General features: G+C 36.1%; 1 protein-coding gene across 3 annotated transcripts in view; it reads right to left on the bottom strand.

Moving 5' to 3' along the window:
• CFAP58 (cilia and flagella associated protein 58) overlaps positions 1-16,535 on the bottom strand; it is a 61,728-nt gene that overhangs the window by 26,729 nt on the left and 18,464 nt on the right. For all 3 annotated transcript variants that reach the window (XM_048945517.1, XM_048945516.1, XM_048945519.1), the window contains 8 exons: positions 16,093-16,230; positions 15,362-15,521; positions 13,671-13,753; positions 12,352-12,543; positions 8,140-8,301; positions 5,270-5,416; positions 1,915-2,055; positions 1,344-1,567 (listed from right to left, as the gene is read on the bottom strand). In XM_048945517.1, the coding sequence (XP_048801474.1) occupies positions 1,344-1,567; positions 1,915-2,055; positions 5,270-5,416; positions 8,140-8,301; positions 12,352-12,543; positions 13,671-13,753; positions 15,362-15,521; positions 16,093-16,230 (1,247 nt within the window). The remainder of the gene's footprint in view (positions 1-1,343; positions 1,568-1,914; positions 2,056-5,269; positions 5,417-8,139; positions 8,302-12,351; positions 12,544-13,670; positions 13,754-15,361; positions 15,522-16,092; positions 16,231-16,535) is intronic.

Below are 16,535 nucleotides of genomic sequence, written 5' to 3'. Positions count from 1 at the left end.
TAAGTACTTGAAGAGGAAAGGAAGTGGAGAATCACCATATGCCTGCTCCACTGAACCTTTCCCTGCCAACCTCAGCATTGAATTTAGCTCGCTAGACAAAAAAGTGCCTTTTTTTTTTTTAAAGAAAAAAAAAAAACAACTGCGAGGTTGGACAAGGTAATGGAAAAGGAAAAAAAGAACATCTCCAATTGGCAAATCAAGAAAGCTAATTAGCAGCACAGCTGATAAATGGACTCTTTCAACAGACAGCTTTCATGATAGTTTTGGACTTCATTAAAGTATGCGATTGCTGCTGTAGTTAGCAAGAATTGGTCCACCCATCATGGCATGTATAGCACTATACCTCAATGCCTTTACTGAGTTTCAATGCAGTAACAGGCTTTCAGTTGAATGCATTTGGGCAAAGAATTCAAATCCTATTCCTGTCTGCAGTCAGTCAATGAAAACTGCAGTTGCTAGCGTTTTGTGCCCAGTTCTTTTTTATCTTACACCAAATCAAGCTAGCATAATTTCATGGGAGTCAATGGACTGACCACAGACCAAAGTAAATTTGTTCCAGTGAAGGCCAAGGAATTATACTCATATAGTTAACCGAAATGTCTCACTCAAAAGTGTAATATCTATATAGAGCAGCACAGTGGTTCTCTGCTGACAACATGCCTGCTGCTTCTTACAAACCAAGTCTGATTCTACAGAAAAATCACAATAGCTTCATGTCAGCAAAGAATATACCTTGAGCTTGGGAGGGTTAAAAAAAAGAAGGGAAGTATTAAGCCAGAGTAGGAGGAAATAAATCAGACCAGGGCCATTAAAATTTCGTTTTAAAGAAACACAACCTTCAATGAAAATTTAACTAAATCTTTCTCTCAGAGCAAGTCTACATATAAATCTGGAAATAAAAAGCTCTGAAAATGAGTAGGAGTTTGTTATAAATATGCCAATTGCTCCCCATCCTCTGCAGATTGCCTAATAAAAAGCAGTTCCACTAATTTGGGCCCTAGGTACCACTAAGTAGCTCACTGAACTACGAACATCATCTTTGCTGCTCTCTATCAAGTTTATTCTGCAGGCAGTAACTCACAGTACAAGGTGAAATTTGGAAACTACTTCAGCTTAGGACAAGATGTTTTTTTCCTCTCTTGTATTCATTATATATTTTAATTTTCACTGATTAGCTCCTTTGTGAACTTAATCCAGCGTGTGTAAGGTCAAAGCAAATAATCCTCTTCTCCAAGGTATAATGTTTGTTGATACAAATCTTTATCACATATGAAAATAATTCTATCTCAAATACAGAATCATGCATGCAGTTGCTACAAAAATGTATTAATCAGATTTTCTACCTGAGTTCCTCTACATTAGCCACAGTTTTACCAAGTATTCCCTTCTCACGACGAAGCTTTCTGATCTCCAGCTTGAGAAGCCGAAGGTCTTCCATTCTCTGCCTGTACTGAGTCTCACCCTTGTTTAAGATGGATTGCTGGATTTTGATCTTTTCGTAGAGAAGAGCCACCTCATCATTGCGCCGAACAAGCTGGGACCCAAGGACATCTCTCTCATTAATAACCTAAGGATGCAGGTCAAAGCAATAATCTCAGCTACAGTTCCTCAGCACAGCTTCAAAGCATCATTATTACATTTCCATCAGTGAAAATCACATACATTAAGTTTTGCTGTTATTAATGAAAAAAATAATAGCAATGGCTTAGCAGCTTCTCTTATTAGAGTTCAGTCTCCTGAATAATATGTAACATCATTCCACTCACTTCAGTACCTTAGAATGTTTGTTTCAATAGCACTACGAAGCTTTAGAAGAACCATTTTTGCAGTAGCTGAGGATCTTGAACTTAAAAATGCAATGAACTGAGGGAACAGAATGCAGTGTGTTGGAAAAGCCAAATCTGAGATTCCTACCTGGTCATATTCCTTCTTCTGCTTCAGCCTCTCAGCATCAGCATCAGCAATAATTTTCAGGAGTTTTCTCTCTTCTGCCTCCTGATTTTCTATAAAGTTCTTGGTCTCCAGAGCTTGTTTTTTCATCTTAAGTAATTCAGCCTAGTGGAGTCAAATAATATAGGTCATGCGTGCTTAGTAACAACTTCTCATTATATATCTGGGATTATAAATTAGGAATACTATTTCATACATTCATTTCATTTCCTAACAAGGGCGTATTTTGTTAGTTTTAAGAATAAATCTCTAAGACAAACAAGATGAAGACCCATAAATAAATATTGCAAACAGTATTTTAATAATGTTACACACAACAGAAATTTAGAAGAATTATCTATAATAATGGTTCAAGTCATAATTCAGGAGTCTCATTTAGTATTTTTTTTAAAGGTGATATTTGGAGGGTTTTTTCAATTGAGTAGCTACTTTGTTGAAAAAATCTAGCAGACAAGTTCAAAGCAAGGGTGGGTTGTGAGAAAAGATAACTCATCTTGCTAGAAAGGACAGTGATCTACACTGTACAAATCATTATTTAGTCAAGATACGCTTCAGACTGGAATAAAAGAATATATGGAGAGCAGGGCAACTAGGCACAAAAGTGCAAAATTAAAGAGTGTGAGCATTTTTAGTGGAAGTGTAGAAGACTGGAAAAGGAAGGACTGCCCTTGAGCAACATTTAAGCAGTGCATTGTTACAGTGATCATGTGCCACTAACACAAATCTTGGAAACTACCCAGTAATTCTATGCTGCTGTGATGAATGTAATTCAAGACATAAGTAGAAAAAAAAAAACACTGAAGTCATCTTGGATTATTAGACATTTTTAGCAGTAGGCAATTAGCTATGGACAAAGTGAAACTAGGTGACTAGTTTGTTTTCACAGATGTGAAAACTTTCAAGCCTTGACTAGAAGACACTTTCACAACTCCAACCCTTATAAAGGATAACGTTCACGAAGCCTTTTCAGAAACAGCATTGTTGAGTGCTGAAAGAATGAGGCTGTGATGAAGGCTGCACCTAAAACTATTGATTTAAGACAGAAAAAAAACAGTTCCATCATCATAATAAAATATGTTCAATTCTTACTTTAATAAAATTTTCATATTCCTATAAATGCAACTTTCATATCTCTCTTACTCAGTGTTGGATGTTTATTAGAATCCATCAGCTGAAGAAAAACGCAAGACACTTCATATTGAAATGTGATCAAGAATGTGCAAAAGCTGTCTACAGATGTCAAACTACACACGCATTACACATTGCTGGATAATATTTGTTTAACATATCAAAATTCTGTGTTCTCCTTATGTCACAAAAATTATGAACTGTAAATAAGGAGTGGCAGCAGATGTTGGCAGCAAACATTATGTAAACAAACCTCCCTGAAACATACAAAGTTAAAGTAGATCTCAACAACCTTATACAGCGAAGAACATAAATACTTTAAGCCACACACGTGACCCACAAAGTAACGGGACTTTCACTGAGATTAAATATTTTGAAGATCACAATATCAGGATCTATGTACAGAGAAAAAGAAATGACAGAAAAAGTGTCAGGATTGAAACTGTTCTAAATGAGCATTTCTCATTTAAGGTTGGTTCAGAGAGTCTACAAAAAATTGAAGGACAGTCAGCAAAAAGGAAGAATTCATATGGGACATTCATATGCCAATTTCTCAAACTGAACTCAAACCAAACTCCTGCTTAGGTTCTGAAGTACTGCAGGAAGTGATGGGGTTTTTTTGTATTTGCTTTAAAGATGGGAGAAAAATACAGATTTATAGAAAATGCAAAATGGACTGGACAGAGAATGCTGAAATAACACTAACAGTAAAAAGTTTCACATTCAGATTTCTAGAAAATGCTAAAAAAAAAAAAAAAGGACAGAAGATCTTGACAGCATCTCAAACCTGGACAGCCATACTTCTTATAGCTTTTAAATACATATTTTCAAACAGTCAACCAAAACCAAAAGATGGCATTGTACTGGTTTTAATGGAGCTTGGATCAGGCATCCCATGATTCATTTGCCATGATCACACATCTTTAAGACCTTTCTGACAGCAGAGCTAAGCATAAGTCCAATGTCTCTATAATTTCATTCCTATGAATCTCACTCCTCCATGCTTTAGCACATTCTTTAAACTGATTTCCTGGGAACAGCTTGCTTCCTTCACATCAGTGCAAGCAGGACAAATTGAAGTTGGCTTGCTACACAAATAATTGTTTTTTTTTTTGTGCCAGTCAGCTTCCCCTTTGAATCCTCCTCTGCTTTAGTATTCAGCAGAGATGTTCAGGTAGTAGACCACAAAGCCCTAAAGCTATCCACTGATGTAATGTCAGTCCATGGACACACTTGCTGGTGAATAATTGAGGGGGTAAACCATGTAGCAATCATATGTTTGCCAAACGAATGGCAGACAATTCTGAGGTGATGAGACAGAATTGGCAACTAGTTAGGGCAGAAAGCTGCACATGGAAAATGAGGCAGTACTTGACTCCTCCATCACTGATAGAGCAACTCTGAGGCAGATCAGATACAAAAAAAAAAAAAAAACAATTCATCACCTTTTTATGAAACTTTATTGACATCTTGTCACAACTGCAGCGTTGCTGAGTGGGGCTGAAAACCTAAGAAGTCATTGCAGCACAACAATAAGCTATCAAAAGAAAACACTGTGGAAATAGTAGAGGTTTTGCAGGTCTTGTTTGTTTGATGTGGTTTTGTTTGTTTTTTTTCTAGTGCCTAGTAAAGAAAAAAATAAGTTGTTTTGAACACAAACTCCTTCCATCTTTTGAGAGAGCAAGAAATTGTATTGAGGTTTCATCACAAATTTAATATTATATCTAAAAAAAGGGATGCTGTCAGGGCTGAGAAGGAGGAACAGCACTTTAAGCTCAGATTTCAAGATCAGGATTGTGAAGAATAACCTAATTGGGTTTGCACTTTAAAACAACAGAGAGAGAGTTTAAAGAAAGGAAATCTTGAATTAAAAAGGTCTCCATTATAAAAGTTTAGAACAAGCAGGTTAACCCAAATCCACACTTATGCAACTTAGTATTAAAAACACTGAGTGACTAAGAGATTTAAAGCTTCAAGGCAGTCCAGGACCTTTCCAACTATAACCACAGAGATTAAATTTGTCAGATATGTGGAAGACTTGTATAACCAACAGATCTAATAAACACTTTAACTGGCTTCAATTTTTATAAAACACAGCAAAACAACTCCCACAGACCAGGAAAACAATGAAGTCTCTACAATCATGGGAGCTGCCCTTTGTAATAAGGTGTGTTTGTGTAAGGACTCTTACTTTCAATGATTCTTTTTCCCTCTCTAGTTGCTGATGTTCTAGCTGTGCCTTCGCAAGAGCTTCTTCTTTCTTTGTGATCTCCTCTTTCAGTTGATCCCCCTGATGGGTCACAGTTTTCAGTCTCTTCTTCATTTCTGTTATCTCATCCTAATAGGACAGAAAGTGATCACAGAAAGAACCAAAAAATGGTAAGTTTTTTGTGAAGGAGTTCAGGCCATTTTGATACTGGAAAACAAAACTACAGTACTTGAGAGATGTGTTGTACATACAACAAGACATTACTTTTTAATACAACAGCACAAAACAGTTTCATTAAATGATGTTTTTTAGTTTACGCTAGCATGATGTTGCTGGAAAAAGGTCTCCATGGATAACAACAATGCTCATTAATAATGAGTATAAGTCATCTCATTTGAAGTTCTAGACAGAAAATAAGAACTAGCAGTCAATTGAAATTAATAAGATTTTGATTCTAATCCATTTGTTTCCATGCTTCTAAGCACTGTGTTTTTCAATAATGTTGTAAACAGTTGGAACCAAGTTTTTTAAGAAAATGAATATAGCTATGAGCAAGATAAAAACATCTCTGTGAGTATAACTTATCTCCATTCTGCTTTTTTGTTAGTTTACACAAACACAAGTAGAAAAAGTGTGCTCAGAGATGAAAAATTCCCTGATATGAAAATATTTGGCATAAATTTTAAATTCAAAACACACGCCTGCTAGCACTGCAGAGATGAGGCCACCCTGACCACTCAACACAAGGGTGCCTGCCCACGCAACACTAGGGAACTGTTTCATTGACTGACTGCACTGATGGTACATGTTGTGAGACGAAGTCAAAGCTAGTAAGTTCAATGCATAGACAGACATGCTCTTCTGAATCTAGCAGAAGTAGCTTTATGAGCTGTTAGACCTCTGCTGGGCGTTAACACCTCACAGAGAAGACAGAGTAGCATTTTCCACACTAATACATTCTGTTTCAATACAGAACCATATCAAGTTTAGAGCTCTTTCAGCACTGTCCACATATGCATGGATTGACGAGTGAGCAACATTTTCTTTCATGATGTTTGACATAGTCAAGGAAGATCCTGAGTCATGATACTGCAAACAGTAGTGAGAAAGTACTGATTACCAGTCTGACAGGTCTTACAAAAAAAAAAAAAAAAAAAAAAGGCAAACATGGACTCCACACTTATTTGGTGGTCCAGACAAACAATTCAGTTAATTGGAAGTAGATGTAATACGCCAGTAGGCTCATCTACCTGCACACGTCACGTTAAAAGCAGGTTTTACTAAATAGCCCATAAGTCTCTTAACTAAGGATTGATAGATTTTAAATCTATTGCCCAGATATATACCCAAATACATTCCTACTTCTCTAGTTGATGAACACTAAGACAACACAATTATTTTGCAATTTTGCAATATTAGGTTTCCTAATCAACTGCTGTAAACAAATGAGCTCCTAACAACAGAAGAAACCTCAGAGATGAACGCAAAATATATTTGTATCATACTGAACGCCTGCCAGCATGGAGATCATTAGTAAGGTGGGGACCTTCCTGTGTTAAGCAATCCACAAACACCTTTATCGAGCTTTACCAACATGTTTCCGCAAATTTGTTTTACTTTACAAAAGTACTTTTTGAAAAGTTTTACTTTACTAAGTTGAAGTATAAATAACAGCCTCTAATAACTTGAAACTTGAACAGCGTTATTTATGCCGCCATGTAACACTCAAACAATGAAGAGACTGACGAGTTCATTGCTTCTTTATATGATTGAGCAGTTCTTCCTAAGTAAGAGAATTTATACTGGATATATATTTAAAAAAAAAATCAGCATTGAATTGCAATTTTTTTTTTTTTTTTTTTTTAATAACTATTTTTCCTAAGGGATTGTTTGGGAGTAGCAAGAACCGCAGAATCACTTCTAGAACGTATTCTAATGACAAGAGGCAGGTAGTGGACAAGCAAAGCATTTCACTCACTTAATACAACGGTTCATTCCTAATCAAATCAATCAGCAAGTAGGATAGGAATTTGGACATTTTGTTCCCATCTGCTTCTCAAGCAAAACACCAAGCTATTCATATCAGAGCATAAATTGTAATCCATTATGATTATGTTATAAAAGCATTACTCCAAAATGACCAATACTGTAAACTACAGCTATCCAAGGTCCCAGGCTCTGTCAACCACAGCAGGACTAGTATAGTATTGTAGATCTTTACATCAGAATAACAAAGTGCATTCTTAGGTGATCTGTTCTCTTCCTCAAGTATCGTTAGTGAGATCCTGAAGGCAAAGTTATGAATGGAAGGAATCATTATCAGAGGAAGATGACACTGAAAGGGACAAGGTAGCATTTACTTCTGCCAGAAAATTCTCCTTCAGCTGAGAAAGTGTTCCCTCCGCTTTCTAAAGCACAATTCACACTACTGCTTACGTGCATACAAAGATAAGGAGGCAATCTTATTCCCATTAAACTCTTTCTCTCAAGCAGACCCTGCAACTTCTAAAGGGATTGGATTGAGTGGATTCAAGGAGGAAAGAAAGAAATTTATTTTCTGATAGTGTTGTATAAATCCATATTTCCATTACATTGTGATTTTGTGCGCAGTTTGAAGTAGGAGTATTACCATACAATGACTGTGAATTCCTATTTCCAGCCCAAATCCATACTGTCCAGATAAACATGCAGGGATCTAAAACATTCATTTTCCTAGAGGAATTCAGAAATCATTTCTGCAATTAAAGCCAGTGAGTTCTCCTTTTAACAAAATAAAAGTAGATCAGAAAATTAAAAAACAAAACAAAACACAATATAAGCAAAGATAGAAACACAAGAGAAAACTATTCTACCTTTGCTTCAATCAGATTTTTACTGTACAGGTTCCTCTCTGTTCTCACAGTTTCACAGTGGTTTTGTTGCTGTTTTAATTTAATCTCAGATTCTTCTATTTTCTTCTCATAATCACAGATCTTCACTTCTCGTATTTCAACATCTTTCAGGTGCTGGAGGACCTGAAGCAGAAAGAAGGAAAAGAATGTGATTAAATCATCATAAGATTATTGAAATGGGTTGAGTTTATGATTTTAATCAAGAGCAACAACTCCAGATCTCCATGATAAGAAGTTGAATCTACAGCTAAAATCACTTCTGTCCAAGTAAAAGTTTAACCTTTTTTGATTGCTTAACAGAGAGGAACATTTTATTTCAATCTGATACCATGGTTGTTTCCTTCGAGACTAAAACTTACAAATATACATATATTTAACTTAAAAACAATCTACTGGAAGTATCACCACTGAACTGGCTCAACAAAATCAACATAAGCAGCTTTCATTAAGAATGACCTTAGATTATTACAAAGCAAAGCTAGACTTGGAACATGATTTTGGAGGTCATTGGTATGATAAGATGGATAGAAAGACAACATTTTCAAAAAAGCCCTGCATTTACACCTCTACTGTGAAATCCAGTTGACTTCCAAAGCCTCAACTTTAAAAAAAAAAAATAAATACATATCTGATCATAAACTGTAGATTCCAAACTTGAATCTCAGGTAATCACAATTACTTTTTCCCATTAAAGAGGATAAATAATGATTCACTAAAGAGAACAGAGTAACATAGCAGATTGTTGACAACTGATCATATGAAGCATCAATGAATGAAAATATAGAATGTGACAGAAACCTTCATTAAATAGTTACCAACATAACAATACATAGGAATTACTACACTGAAAGAGCAAAAATTCACATAATTGCTAATCATTTGGTGGGCTTCCTAATGTACACTTCTTAATTTTTTTTTTTTTTTCCCCAGAATAAGAACCTTCCTCTTACCGTACAAATACGAAAACCAAGCAGCACAGGTATTAGTCAAATAGAATCCAATGCTTTCATTGATAGAAAGAGATGATAAAAATAAAAATAAACTAAGGAGTACATGTCAGGAGCATCATTTTTTTGAGGGGTTCCCTGCCTGAGGGAGAAAGGAATGCCATACTTAAAAGCCAGGAAAAAGATCAAAGCATTAAGCAAAAAGCTGAGGAATCTTATGGACAAAATCCAGGAAAGTTCACTTACAACAGCACTGCATAGCCAGATCTCCAGACTGGTTTTGAAAGCAGCCATTTGAGCTCTGATTTACATTTGATGCAGAAGCATATAAAAATGTTTACATCAGATAGTCAATAACTGCTAAGTTTGCAGTCGGCAAAGTTGTCCCTTGCTTAGCAGTAAAGCCTTGTTAGGTCTAACTATGGGGCAGGAGCTTAATTAATTGATTATTCTATCACAATCCACTCTGAAGATAGGGGATTGCTAAATATAGAAAATGTTATTACAGCACAGGAATACAATTCTAGTACATTTGAAGCTGACTGCAGAGGATCCTAGGAACTGCTTACAGTGCAATACAAAAACATAGCCTCAGTTTATAACCCACTCTTGCCTTTTCCCTTTCTGTTAAAAACAACCTGTCAATAGTAATAGTAGGGAGTAGAAATCAATAAGGTATGCTTTCAGTTAGCACCACAGCAACCATAGGCTGGAGCAAGATTTGAAAGTAGGTCACTCTATCTGTAAATCTTTTGCTTGGTTTTGATGCAATCTAAGTGCAATAAGCTCATGGACTAAGTTTCTCAATGCGGTGCTCATAGTCAGGATGCTGACTCTGCTTTTTCAGGAGTAACTAAACTCAAGTGATTCCCTCTCATAAATCCAGAAAAGATATATGCAATGTTTCTCAACAGAATATCTTCAATTATGACTGTGCTGATTGTACACACCTTTCAGATTTGGTAATGAGAAACCAAAGCTAAGCAGAAAGAATTCAAAATTGACAGTCTCCTTCTGTACACAGAATTTTCACCTGCTTACTTCATTCATTTGGTGCTGGTTACCTGTTCAGCTTAGTGAACCTACTCAACAACTCAGCTCTGGTACTATCCTTATTTGCTTATCTTTGTTCAATAACTCTGAGAAGTCCTTCTTGTGTCTTAATGATATACCTATGCTTCAGATGGACTCAAAGAGTTACTTCACTATTTGCTTTCTAAAAGCCTAAATCTGTCACTGGAAAACCAAGATTTCATAATCTAAGTATTTCAAGCCAAAACAGAAATATTCTACTGATGTTTGTAGCTAAGGAACCCAAGCTACACAACAAAGAGCAAACAGATTTTTTCACATTTGTACAGGTTAACTGAGAAGTAATGCAGCAAGTAATGCTGGCTTGAAATGGTACAAGTGACCAGTCAGCCAGCCAAAAATTAGAAGAGCAAGACTAAGCTAAATTCTCACTATTAAAATATTTTATTCCTGTGGATGTAACTCTGTTCATCAGTTACTCCCCAGTAAATATTGATTTTGAAAGAGCAGCTCTGCAACTACAAATTCAGTCCTGCTGTAAATAACAAGGAAACTTTTAGAGAGAGCATGGCTCTGTCAGCCTTTGTAGGATTTCCAAGAAATCTTTGGACTTAGATGGGCTTGGCTCTTTACAAGTTCTTCCATAATTCAGAAGGAGTACAGCAGGATCTTTTAGAGATTGATTGGTAGTAAAATACAAGAGTGTTGACCTATGGTGAAATGGTTCCTGTATTATGTAAGTTTTACCACATTTTCTCCATTTACACATCTGAATACATCAAACACTGAACCTAAATATTACTTATGAAAAATAGTAACCACGATACTCCCTCCTCTTTCTACCCTTGTATTTTATCCTGTGTTACCCTTCTCACGTAGGGAAGCTCTGCAGGGACATGACCATCATCTCACAAAATCCCATGGTCAAAACTACTCCTGCCTCTCCTCACCTGCAAGTTGAATAAAGAATTGCCCCTTTACTGAACCAGAGAAGCACGGAAATCCTTTGTAAAACTGAAGTCACAATACAGGCATCATTATACAAACAGCTCAAGTGTCACAACCCATTTACTCTGCCTTGTAGGTGATGGAAAATTCACACGCAAAGTGACAGGAAAAAAAGAAAACCAAACATTTTTCACTTTAACCCTCAAAATATTGTGAGTAATCTTAATCAAAAGTGAAAGCAAAAGCCTTGCAGTTCTGAATGTTATGAATTACTCCCTGGCCCTAGTTTACAACATTCTTAATTCATATGTATTCTGTCAGAAATGCACTACGAGGAAAAGATGCAAAATGTAACTTTGCAATGAAGACGTATCTCACTTCCACAGAATATTATTCCTAGGTAATGACAAAAGGCAATCCAGAGATGGGAGCATGCATCATTCAAACAACAATTTTAAAGCCCCTGGTCACATTTAGCTGTAAAGGATAATTCTAAAGTGAAAAAATAACTTCTGAGTTGAAACACCTTGAAAGCCAATCCCAGAAAATCAATGATCTTCTTGGAGGGCCTTTCAGTGTGATCTTCAGCAGCTAATGGAATATGTCACAATCATGTTCCTGTGTACAGTTCAGGAATAAAGCCATAAAGAATAATGGGCACAATACAGCACAAGTTTTATGCAGTGTTTGTCTGTAGTTGGTACTGGAAAATCCATTTTGTAGATGAGATTGAACACGATCAGATGCTTTACACATACTGGCATTGATCATACAAAATGCTGATCTCTTACAAAGATGTTAATCACTGTAGTCTCTCACTAGCTTCAACAGAATTTGAGGATGTCAGTAGTATTAAAATAAGGTCCTTTGCAGACAAAACAGAACAATCAAAGATTAATTTCCAACTGCATGCAAGAGTTGCAGTTGCAGAACTGAGCTATGAGAAGCCAGAGGATCTGGTTCAAACTCCCACCCTACTTTCACTTCCCAGATGATTGAAGAATAGGAGAACTACACAGCTATACCCCAAGCTTCTCGTAGAATAAGTAGTCATTGCTAAGGTTTCCCCAGAGAGACTTGAAACACAGTAGTGGACAACACACTTTAAAGAAGAAATCTTTGTAAACTGCCTGAAAACCATTTATCAAAGATTTCTCCCATCGGAACATAGGCAAATAAATGTCTGATCTTCACAGCTTCACAAGTTAAAAGAGCAAAAAACAACTTGCACAAAAAGGTGTTCTACCTTCTGTTTGAGATCACTGGCTTCACTGATGAAACAATCTCTATCTTTCTCCAACTGGTAAATAATCTTCCTTTGTTTCTGAGCTTCGTTCTTATAATTTTGAATTTCTTCTTCTAAGTTTTTCTTGGACTTTTCATGAAGCTTGACCAAATCTATCTGCTTCTGAATGGCATTGGTGGCCTTGTTCAAGTTCTGCAGGAGAAACCACAAAATAATGACTCTTGAGCTGAGAAAAGCAACACTGCCACCACTGTGGCAAAAATATGCCATTATCTAAGTGGATTGTGAACTTCCTAATGCTATTATCTCCTATCTAATTTGCTCAATTGAAATACTTGAGCCTCAAATCTGATTTTAAAAAGAAAAGGCAATCTCTCACAGAGCTGCCAAGTAGTACTTATTCTGATTTGAAGTTAAAACACTAATATCTGCATTACAGAAAAAAAATTGGATGGGATTGTTTACAAGCAGTATAATTAATGACTGAAAAAGCCTTGCCAACATCAAGGCATTTAGACTGTAAAGCGTGCCAGTAGCCAATAAAATAACTTCCTTCTCATTTACTAAACAGCAATTTCAAATTCACCAAGCGTGGTTTGAACTTATACACAGAGATTACACAAAAAAACCCAAGATATCATTAAAAAAAAAAAAACAAACAACTAGCTTTCTAGTCCTCCTTTGGAATTTCTTTCCCAAATTCAAAGCATTTACTATCTGTGAAGTCTTCATCTGTGTCAAGGCACAAGACTCCATACCAAGAAAAGATTCTCAACCGAAGTAATCTTTTAGCATTAATTTTACTAGATTACTCTTCAGGAATGACAATACCATGAGATGCTATCTTGCAGTACAAAAAACTTCGGGCTGTTGGAAAATAATCAGTAAGAGAAATGGACTGAAAAAGCAAAGATTAGTATTAGCATAGTCTGCCGAACTGTTACACGGTGCACCAACACTTGGGTTTGTTCTTTTGCTACCACAGAATTAATTTGCCTAGATTAATATTAACTTTGATATGCTACAGAGTGTAAAGTACAGTTATAATCAACTTTTCAGAAATTAAACAATGGGCTTTCAAGATGAAAACGTCATTTTTGTTTAACTCCATGATGGAGTAAAACTTAGAAATATTTCATGAGTATTAGAACTACTTCAGTGCACACTATAGAAGTAGTACAAGCACCTGCTTAAAGATCTTATTGTTTGACTCATCATTTATTCTACAGTATTTATGTCTCTCTGTCAGAGTTTAAACTATAGACATTTCACTCTCAAGTCATCAAATTTGTTTATCAGTATTACAAATGCGAGGTCACCTTGCTCAGTGTATCCTTCTCCCTCACAAGATCATCTATAGCTTTCTTGTCAATCTCTGCTTGCTTTTTGGCAACCTCCAACTCTAGAGAAAGACAGGAAAGAGTGTAAGAATGGATTCAAACAGAACAGCTGTAAACATGCAGAACTTACTGGACTTAGTACAAACTCTTAGCATTATATGAAAAGTTCAATAACCATTGAGCCTATTTTACAACCCTCAGGTATCAGGAGGTTAATACTTATTTCAGTATTTAGAAGAACTCAGGCACAATAATTAATGTGGTATATTTGGTTGTTCAAGATACCACAAAATTTAAACTTTAAGAAATTATGGAGCACACTGAAAATCAGATGCTTTTAACAAATTTCAAAGTGAGCACCCCAAAAATTGAAGCACTTTGAAAAGCAGGAACTTTCAGAGTCATTCTAATCCATTTAAGTAAAATCCAGTTCTCCTTTGAAGCAGTGAGATTCTATTGGCTTCAGTGGAGTTGAAACTACTTGCCATGGGTTAAGATTAACATGGCACACATACTATTAAAAGTCCATATATATAAACTATTGTGCACATGTTTTCACTTCATTTTAAAATTAATTACAAAGTGTTACATTAACACAACAGCTCAGGAAATGCAACACACTGGATTGCTAAGAGATGTCCAATATTGCAAGAGGACACATCACCAGTAGCCATTCTCAGGCATTCTGGTATGGATCTGATCCTTTTAAGTTTCTCTCTCTAGTACCAAGCATGGCTTTGGGCTGTATAAGCAAAACGCTTGTGGGAAAGCTTATTCCCCTTGCAGAAATGCATGGAAAACAGACATGATTTTGCATAAACACAGATACATAAAGGCATTAACATCTCATATATGCAATCTCTTCAGGACACAATCTGGAAGCAAGGAAGCGCAGGAAGACTTAATCCATGATTGTATCAACTTGAACTAGGTTAGGTTTCTATCAATCAAAGGACTTTTTTTTTAGGGGGGGGGAAGGCAGGTATGTTGTCCCAAATGTTTGACAACTTCATAATATTACTTCACCAAAAACATTTTCAATATTTCTTCTGAAAATCACTTTGAAAAGTGTTTATTTCAAAACATCTTACTTTGAAATTTAGTTGCACTTTAAAACATCTTTTACTATACCCAAGGAATTTTCTTCCAAAATGTACATTTGAAAGATCTTTCTCAAAATATTGCAGACCTGCTAGCAAGTAAAAGCCATTACCTGTACAGCTTTAGTACATCTGCTGACCAACTGAAGCCCCAAATATACCATAACTAAATTTAGCAGCTTGCCTGCAAGTATCTTTCTTTTTCCATGCTGTAACTATTCAGCAGAATCCAGCAGAATTAAAGAAGTTAAGAAAAATAATGTCTTATCCGTGTCTGTTTTCAGTAATTTCCAACCCTTTTCCACTGGCCAGAGCAGGAGCAATAAACGTTCACTGGGGGCAACAATCCTTATGACATAGCACAAATTTGCACATCACAAAGTTCAGTAAAATCTTCTGTATCTGCAACCCATACATGCTGCAATGTGAAAAATCTGGAAGTTTTATAAAAATCATTCCAACTGTCATTTGTACAGTATCATACCAAGAGCATGATTCTGCAAAGAAGCACCTTGAATGAACAAGTGGTGAATCAGAGGACAGATCCATTCGTCAGATTAAGGCACCTACCTCTCTCTAGACCGGATATTTGACTTTTTAGGGTCTCTTTCTCATGTCCTGCAGCAACTTTCTTTTCCTCTGCAGCACGTAACTTACCCTGGAGAACATCTCTTACTTTATTCATCTTTGAAATTTCAAGGTGCATTTGAGTCAGTTCATCATCTCTGGCCTATAGAAACCAACAAGGGGGGAAAATGAAAGCAACCACAGAAAGAAATCTCTCTGTACTTGGTACATACTTGTTCTAAGAAATTCAGTGCACCAGCGAGCAAAGGTTTAAGTGTTGTGGGTCACATAGAAGATGATCAGTAAATAATGCTTAGAAATTACTCCATCCCTCAAATTCTCTCAACATAGCTCAAAAATCATACGCAGGAATCATCTAATCCTTCCTCTATTGAAACTCATCTGCTTCTGTGTGGTATAAAACGACTTTTTAACAATGTAAAGTTCTAAGTAGCATGACTACAGTCAGAGAGAAATACAAGGACAGCTCTCAAAGTAATGCTTCCTATTTTATTTTTAGAGGCACATAAGCTTTTGTTCATCACTGGCAAAAATGCACAGCTAATGATGGTGACTATGCTGAAAAATAGCATTTTGTAGCTGAGAATTTGCTCCATCAAATAGTGTTACTGTGCTCTTTGTACCTGCTGCAGTTTCCATGGAAATAAATAGGAGGCATTACTTTCTGAGCAAACTGCATATCTGACAGGATGCACACACCTTCTGGTACTTACTTTCAGTTCCATTGACTTTTTGTGAAGGTCCTGCACTACTCCTTGAAACATCACACTGTGCTGCTCACTCTCTTGCACAAGCTTCTTATTTCTCATCTGAAGTTGCTCAAGTTCCTTACCAGTTCTTTCATTCACCATCTGATTGATTAAGGAACAATCCTATTAGTTCTTCTTAATCTGATTACAATATATACATATACATGAAGACAGAACATTCTGTCTTCCCAGGAGATAAAAGCTGCTGCAGATTGTTGTCTGCTTACAATCCACTCTTCATTGCTGATGAAACTACTAATATGAAATATGAGAAATGTTCATATGAAATGATAATTTCTAATGAATAACACAGCCAGTGTCATTTTTTCTGGAAGCTTAGCAGGTCTCTCTCAGGTGGTGGATAAATATTTTAATTCACATTAGGCATTTGGCAAGCATCATGCAAC

Source organism: Lagopus muta, chromosome 5 (genome assembly GCF_023343835.1).
Source record: "Lagopus muta isolate bLagMut1 chromosome 5, bLagMut1 primary, whole genome shotgun sequence".
NCBI lineage: Eukaryota > Metazoa > Chordata > Aves > Galliformes > Phasianidae > Lagopus > Lagopus muta.
Note: the sequence above shows the minus strand (reverse complement) of the source record. Positions and strands in the feature narration are given on the sequence as shown.